This window comes from Penaeus vannamei, chromosome 32, assembly GCF_042767895.1.
Source record: "Penaeus vannamei isolate JL-2024 chromosome 32, ASM4276789v1, whole genome shotgun sequence".
NCBI classification, from domain to species: Eukaryota; Metazoa; Arthropoda; class Malacostraca; order Decapoda; family Penaeidae; genus Penaeus; species Penaeus vannamei.
In genome coordinates, this window is record NC_091580.1 from 25,751,545 (window position 1) to 25,759,044 (window position 7,500).

Here is a 7,500-nt window from a genome sequence, read left to right on the forward strand (position 1 = left end):
ACCCTGTCATTTGTTGTTTTTGCTTTGCTCTTGCATTTATTTTAATCACATATTTTTTCGCATATGGCTGTCAACACTCGCTCCCGGGGTGAAACTGAGGAATGGGGAGGGGGATACGAGAGAGGGGGAAGGGAGGGAGAGGAGCAGGGTGTGTGGAGGGAGGGGAAGGAGAGAGAGAGGGAGAGTGAGGAGACGAGGAAGGGAAAGAGGGGAGGGAGGAGAGAGAAAGAGAAGGGGAATTAGGTGGAGGGGAAGAGAAAGAGAGGGGGAAGTAGGAGGAGGGGAAGAAGAGAGATGGGAGAAGTAGAAGGAGAGGAAGAAGAGAGATGGAGGGAGAAGTAGGGGGAAGGGAAGAAAGGAGAAAGAAAGGGAGAAGTGAAGAGGAGGGGGGGGGGTATTACACCTACGTATGGAGTTCACTGACCTGTTATTTTTAGAAACAATGACGTCACATTCATCAAGGGTAAGAAAGTGCCTATCATCGTGCATGAGAGGCGTTCCTTATTCATTTAGAGCGCTCTGTGACGCGTTCCATAGAGCCTGTAGTTCGTTCATCAGCTCTATCGTGTCATGCCTGAACCGTGGCACTTCAGGAGCTCTTTTCTTGATTAGGAAACAGGCGAGGTGGAGGAAAGGGGAAATGAAAAGTAAAGATAAATAGACGGGAAGGAGGAGGAGGAGAAGAAGAAGAAGGTAAAGAAGAAGAAGGTAAAGAAGAAGAAGGTAAAGAAGAAGAAGAAGAAGAAGAAGAAACAGAAGAGAAGAAGAAAAGAAGAAGAAGAAGAAGAAGAAGACGAAGAAGAAGAAGAAGAAGAAGAGAAGGAGGAGGAGGAAGAAAATGTAGAAGACGAACATGAAGAAGAAAAGTAGATGAAGAAGAAGAAAGAGATGATGATATAGATAAGACTATAGAAAGAGATCCGCAATTAATATTTCTGATTGACCTATAATCACCTTTATCCCTCCGCCTCTTCGTTGCGAAACAAGGACATACTATTTTTTTCGTTCTTTCTTTCTTTTTCCTTTTTTTTGGGGAGATGGAGGGAAAGGGAGGAAGATAGAATGGGAGAGTAAGAGAAGAAGTGAGAGAATGAGAAGGATAGGGAATGGAAGAGAGATAGGCAGACAGACAGAGAGGGTTGGGAGAGAGAGAGAAAGAGAGACAGACAGACAGACAGAGAAGGAATAGGAGTGAGAGAGGGAGAGAGCGTGTGGGCGAGAGTTCGGGTCCAGTTCGCGACACTCGACACGGCGCCCGCGGGAGGGCAGAGAAGGGGGAAAAAATGACAAGGCCAGCGCCGAGATGGAGGTTGGTTAGGCTGAAATGTAAGTCAATCTCGGACGGGATGACTCACGCGCCGAAGAACCCCCCCCCCCCCCTCCCTCCCTCCTCCCTTCCCCACCCCACCTACTTCACCTTCCTCCCCAACCCCCTTCATGTGACCTCTGCCTACCCACCTGCACGTGACAAGGGTTTTTTTTCTCTCTCTTTCCTTCGGTTACATATCTTGTTTTGTTTTGTTTTCTTCTCTTGTTGTTATGTTTTGAGTAACTTTTCTGCTTTTTATTTATTTATTTATTTTTTGACAATGTATGATTTATTATATATATATATTATATATATATATATATATATATATATATATATATATATATATATATATATATATATATATATATATATCTGGGGGGGGCAGGACCTTCTGATGCGTACAGTGGGGGTTCGGAAATTCTCTGATTCAATTTTTGTTTTTAAATCGTTGTCTTATTAATATCATCTAAATGGCTTTCTTCTTCTACACCTTGTCTCTTTTTTTCTTTTCTTTTATCTTTTCATTCAGTCGGTTACCTTCCCCCTCCTCTTCCTTTCTCCTCTTCTCTTCCTCGTCTTTCTCTTTTCTTCTTTCTTCCTCCTCCTCTTCTTCTTCCTCTTCATCCTTTTTCTTCTCCCCCTCCCTCCCTCCTCCCCCTCTTCTTCCTCCTTTTCCTCCTCCTCCACCCCCTTCCTCCTCTTCCCCCCAAAAAAAACAAAAAAAAAAAATCTTCCTTCTCCTTGCCTCTCCTCTCCTCTCACGCCCTACACCAGACGCGCTATCCTTCATCTCCTCGCCCACCCATACATAGGTATCTTTTGAGGAACAGGAGATACAGCTATCCCCCCCGTTCTCCTCCCCATCCCCCACAAGCCTCCCCCTCCTCCCCATCTTCCCATCTTTCATCCCGCTTTCAACATATGCTATCATACCTGTTCTACCTCTCCCTCCCCCCCCTCCCTCTTCCCATCTTTCTCTCCATCACCCCTTCCCCCACCCCTTCCCCCTATCCCATACCCTTCCCGCATCCTTTTATTGTGGGTCTTCGGTATCGGATCACAGGTGATGGGTGTATGTGTGTCTGTGTCTGTGTGTGTGTGTCTGTGTGTCTGTGTATGTATGGGTATTTGTATGTTGATGCGTATGTGCGCGTGTCTGTCTGTATGTATTTGTGTAAGTGTATGTGTGTATGCATTTGTTCGAATGTATGTTTGTATGTGTATGTATGTGATACAGTTGTATATGTGTTTTAGTTTGAAAGTTTAGATTGTACCATAATAGTTGTTTATATGCGCATATTTGTGCAATGTGCGTGTATATATGTTTGAAGGTGAAGGTGATTGTTCATGATGACAATCAGGTGATTCATCGTTTTAATTACGTTCGTAGTGGAGGTTATTAATGGTTGTGTTCTTTGTTTTCTTCCTGTAGCTCTGTCATCGTCTTTTGTTTGTGTTGCAGCAAGATGTTTATATTGTTTGTTGTTTGTGTGTGTGTGTGTGAAGTAAAGAGCCTCTCGGTGGATTCCGACTTAACCACCAGCTTCCCTCCCTCCCCCTCCCCTTCCCCAACCCCATTCCCTCCCCCTCCTCCCCCCTCCCCTTCCCCAACCCCATTCCCTCCCCCTCCCCTTCCCCAACCCCATTACGTCAGTTAAATCCAGTAATAAAGGGATTAATGAGGGAGCGCAGGAGGGATTACAGAACGGAGTGAATGGGGTGTCGGGCAGAGGAGGGAGGCGGAGGAGGGAGGGCGGAGCGTGGCGGTCAGGTGGCACTGGGTATGGGGTAGCCAGTACCTCTCGTGCCACTGTGCCCGCGGGACCAGTGAGTCGCTGCCGCCCGCGCTCATTCACGCCCGCTCACGCCTGCCCTCGCCCGCCGCCGCGCGCTCTCCTGGCAGGAAATCAAGGGAATTTCTACGTCGGTGAATTACCGTCGGCGCCACAGCTCGCCAGTGATAGTGCTCCTTCGCCGCGTGGAGAGATGCCGTTTTAAACACACTTCCACGGCTGTGCCTTTCGTTGTCTGCGTCCGACCGAGCCTCACCTACGGGAGCAAGATATCCCGTCGTCTTCTCTCTCTCTCCCTTTTATTCCCTCTTCTCCTCGCCCTCCCCCTCCTCGTGACCTGCCCCAAAAGGATGCTCCTGAGATGACCCTCCCGGCGAGCCCGCCCTCGGGGGATCTCGACTGACTCGCAGCCTCCCGATCTGCCAGTAACGGCGGCTGTTACACAAGATGTTCGTGTTATGTAACGACCTCTGTCTCCGCCCTCCCCTCTCCCTCCCTTTAACGCCATCTTGTCCTTTTCTCCCCCGACGGTGTTGCAGTGTTGTGTTGTGAGGGTTCGAAGTTGTGTTGGCGGCGGTGGTGATGACAAGTGATTAAGGGTGCCAAGTCGAGTGCCTCCCGAGCTGCCAGGCCATCGCGGTTCAGTGTCCCTATCTCGCTCTCCGCGTGTGTCGTGCATCGTTTGCCGAGCTGCACGGGATTCCTCCGTCCCAAAGAAAAGGGAATAAAAAACACGTGAATCCACCCCCCCGCCCCCTCGAGTCCTCCCGGGCACACTTGGGGCGATCGACGGCGGCCGCTTCAGGTGGTCGGGCGGCGGCGAGAGGCCACCCACCTGTGCGTCGAGGCTAACCCGTCGAACGCGTGGTCTCCATTGTGTCGCCGAAGCAGGAGGAGTGAAGGCGGAGGTGGAGTGTGGCCTCGTCTCGAGGGGTGTCGTCTGACTCCGCCCTGCGTGTGCGGTGGAGCAGCTCGAGCAGACAGAGAGCAAGCTGGCGTGTGCCTTTGGAAACTGAAGCGACGCCTTCGGGAGGCGAGTGTGCGGAGGGCCTCTCGTGTGCCCGCGACGAAGCTCGGCGCAGCCTCACGGTGCCGTTGGCTGCGGCTCATGAAAGTGGTTTACGGGGGCGCTTATGTCGGGGGCCCTGGCCTCGCCCAAGGCCACAGAGGCCAAGTTTAGGAGGATGCGGCGCCCCGAGGAGGCCACGTAGCGCCCCCGAGGAGTAAAAAGACAGCTTTGTGGTGGTGACTGTGTGTGAGGGCGCCGAAGGGGGGATGCGCGTCTCAGGAGGATCGAGGAACTCCCTGGGCGTCGGGAGCAACATGAATGACAGCGTGAGTGGAGGAGGAGGAGGAGGAGGTGGTGGAGGAGGCGGCGGTGGAGGAGGAGGAGGAGGAGGCCGCGCGCTCTCCCTGCTGTCCCGCTTAACCATGAGCAGGTCGAGCAGCAGGCGCTCCAGCAGGAACTCGAGCAGCAGACGGGGCAGCAAAAACGCCGTCCTGAACGCCAGCAACAGCACGAGCCGCCCGATCCTGCCCGCCGCCCACGAGCGAGACGAGCTCCAGGGCGGCACCGAGGGCGGTTCGGAAGGCGGCGTGGGCGTGAAGAACCTGTTGCAGTGGGCGGCGGGGGTCGTGCAGCGCTTCCGACACCCGTGGCTGGATCCGGCGCCTCTCTCGTGTTAGTAGAACCGGCCTTATTTCTGCCAAGGGATTCGTTTATTGGTCTGTAAAACGGAAAACATTTCAGAAGAATTTCCCTGTTTATTTTATTTTTTGATGTTCCTCTTTCTGATCTCATTTAGAAAATATATTCGGTGGTCATTGTGATTGATTCTTAATTGCTATCTGTTATCCGAAAGAAGATCGCTAAAAAATTATCGGTTCTCGTTTGTTTGTTTGTTTGTTTCTTATCTGATTGGTATTATGAAGAGACAGACAGACAGACAGACAGGCAGGTAGGCAGGTAGAGTCAGAGACAGACAGAGACAGTCGTAGTGCTAGAGAGAGAGAGAGAGAGAGAGAGAGAGAGAGAGAGAGAGAGAGAGAGAGAGAGAGAGAGAGAGAGAGAGAGAGAGAGAGGTGAAAAATGACGGCATCCGAAGGTCACAGTGAATTTGGTTCGCGGAGGGGCTCGGGGGAGACTCCAATACAGCAAAGCATAACGGCATGGGTGCCTCAGGGGGATGGGGTGACGCGGGGGGAGGGGGTGCCGCTAACCGTGCCCCCCTTCTCCCCCCTCCCCCCCTCTCAGTTCGTCCTCCTCCCCTGGGTGTTAACCACCTGACATTCCTCGCCCCTGGCAAGAGTCCCGGATGCCGAAGTTTGCCTCTCCCTGCCTTCCCTTTCCTTCCCTTTCTTCCCTTTCCTTCCCTTTCTGCCCTTTGCTTCCCTTTTTGCCCTTTCTTCTCATACCTTACCCACCCTTTCCCCTTTCTCTCTCATTATCTTCCTCCCCCTCACTTCCTCTTCCTCCTCCCCGTCACTGCCTCCCCATCCCCCTCACCACCTCCTTCCCCCATCCCCCCACCCTCCCTCACACCTCCCACCCCCACCACCTCCCTCCCACACATCCCCCACCACCTCCTCCTCCCTCCTCCTCCCCGTCACCTCCCCCCCTTCATTTTTCATCGCCCCCCCCATCCTTTTATCCCTTTGAAACGAAGGATCCGCATCCGAGCGCCGTCCAAAATTGGCCCCGCCGCCGTAGGCCCGACCGGTATAGAAGGAGCGACCATTACGTAAGAAGAGAGAAGGCGAGGTTGGCCGAGGTTAGGGCCCGCGAGGTGGCCAGCGGACACGTGTAGTCCCTTTTAAGATTGCATCACCTCCTCCTCGGCGAAAGGATGTGGGGTGAGGGGAGGGAGGGGGGTGTAGCATGCCTCCTTGATCGCATGCGGAGGCTATGCGGAGGTCATGCGCTGCAGGTATGAGGCTTCTGGCGAGGGTGTGGTGGGGGAGATAGTCAGAGTGATGGGGGCGGGGTGATTTATTTATGAATTGTGACATGGGGGATGGTCCTCGATCGGATAAGGATTGCGGCGTATGTTTAGTGCTCTCTCTTCTCTCTCTGTCTCTCTCTGTCTGTCTGTCTCTCTCTCTCTCTCTCTCTCTCTCTCTCTCTCTCTCTCTCTCTCTCTCTCTCTCTCTCTCTCTCTCTCTCTCTCCCTCTCCCTCTCCCTCTCCCTCTCCCTCTCCCTCTCCCTCTCCCTCTCCCTCTCCCTCTCCCTCTCCCTCTCTTTATCTCTGTCTCACGGTCATTTCTTGCACACAGGGGGAGATTTAGAAGGAAAATAAAAGAGACAGCATGTCACAGCAAAGAATATACACAAATAGAATTAATACTAATCTATCTACCTATATATCTATTTGTCACTCTCTATCTGTCTATCTGTCTATCTTTCTATCTATTTATATGTATGTCGCCTTTTTCTATCCTCGGTTTCCTCCTTCTCTCTTCTATCTACACTTCCTCTCACTTCCTCCTTTCCATCCATTCTCCCTCCCCTTGTTCCCTTCCCCGGTCAATTATCGTAGCCGTCTCTGTGTTCTACTCCTTTTCAATTTTTATGACATTTACTTCATTGTTTGTGTGTGTGTGATTTATTTATTGTTGTGTTCCTCTTTTCATCGAACGTCATTCCCGTATCGCCGGTGACTACAGTTTGTGTGTGTTTGTGTTTTTGAGTCTTTGTGTGCACAGTTGGCAAAAAGTTGAGCCGCTTAACGTGTCCCGTAATTCAAGGTGATTTTGGTTCGGAGATGATAGCCAATTCAGCGTTATTAGGAAGACTGAAGGATGTTGCTTATTATCATGACCTCTGTAAATCTAGGACATTTGTGAATTTGCCCGTTGTTACGCTTTTATTGTGTAAGCATCGGTAAATTCGTGGCACTTAGAGTTGCAGATTGCAGTTCCTTTCTCGTACATCCCTCCCCTGCGACCGCGAGATTGTAAAGTTTTTTTTGTAAGATTGAGTGTCAGTGTAAATAGACAACTGCAGATGTGTGAAGCTCTTGTAAGTGCGAGTGTATAACGATTGCGAGAGTAGGAAGGTTTTGTAAGTGTAAACGTAAACCTACGACCGCGAGAATAAGGATTTGTAAGTGACTGCGATTGCAAATCAGCGACCGTGAGAGTAAGAGACTTATGCAAGTGCGAATGTGAATCTACGACGTGAGTGCGATGGCGTTGTAAGTGAATGTTTTCGAGCCTCAATGAGCGCAGCATCCGAGCGGCCGTGCTTGGGGACGTCTCGGTCTGTGGGATGGGGAAGGAGGTTCTGGGGTCGCTGTGTCACTCTCTGTCCGTTTTTGTATGCTTGTTTGTCTCTCTCTGTCTGTCTGTCTGCCTCTCTCTCTCTCCCTCTCTCTCTCTCTCTCTCTCTCTCTCTC

At 51.3% G+C, this 7,500-nt stretch overlaps 1 protein-coding gene across 17 annotated transcripts in view; it reads left to right on the plus strand.

Annotated features, from left to right (window-relative positions):
• Positions 1-7,500, plus strand: part of Pka-C1 (Protein kinase, cAMP-dependent, catalytic subunit 1) — an 865,648-nt gene that overhangs the window by 801,846 nt on the left and 56,302 nt on the right. The window contains exon 1 of one of the 17 annotated variants that reach the window (XM_070144828.1): positions 3,111-4,786. The exons of the other annotated variants lie outside the window; for them this stretch is intronic. Coding sequence (XP_070000929.1) covers positions 4,381-4,786 — 406 coding nt within the window. The 5' untranslated portion in view covers positions 3,111-4,380. Of the gene's footprint in view, positions 1-3,110; positions 4,787-7,500 lie in introns of those variants that run through there. 17 annotated transcript variants of the gene reach the window in all.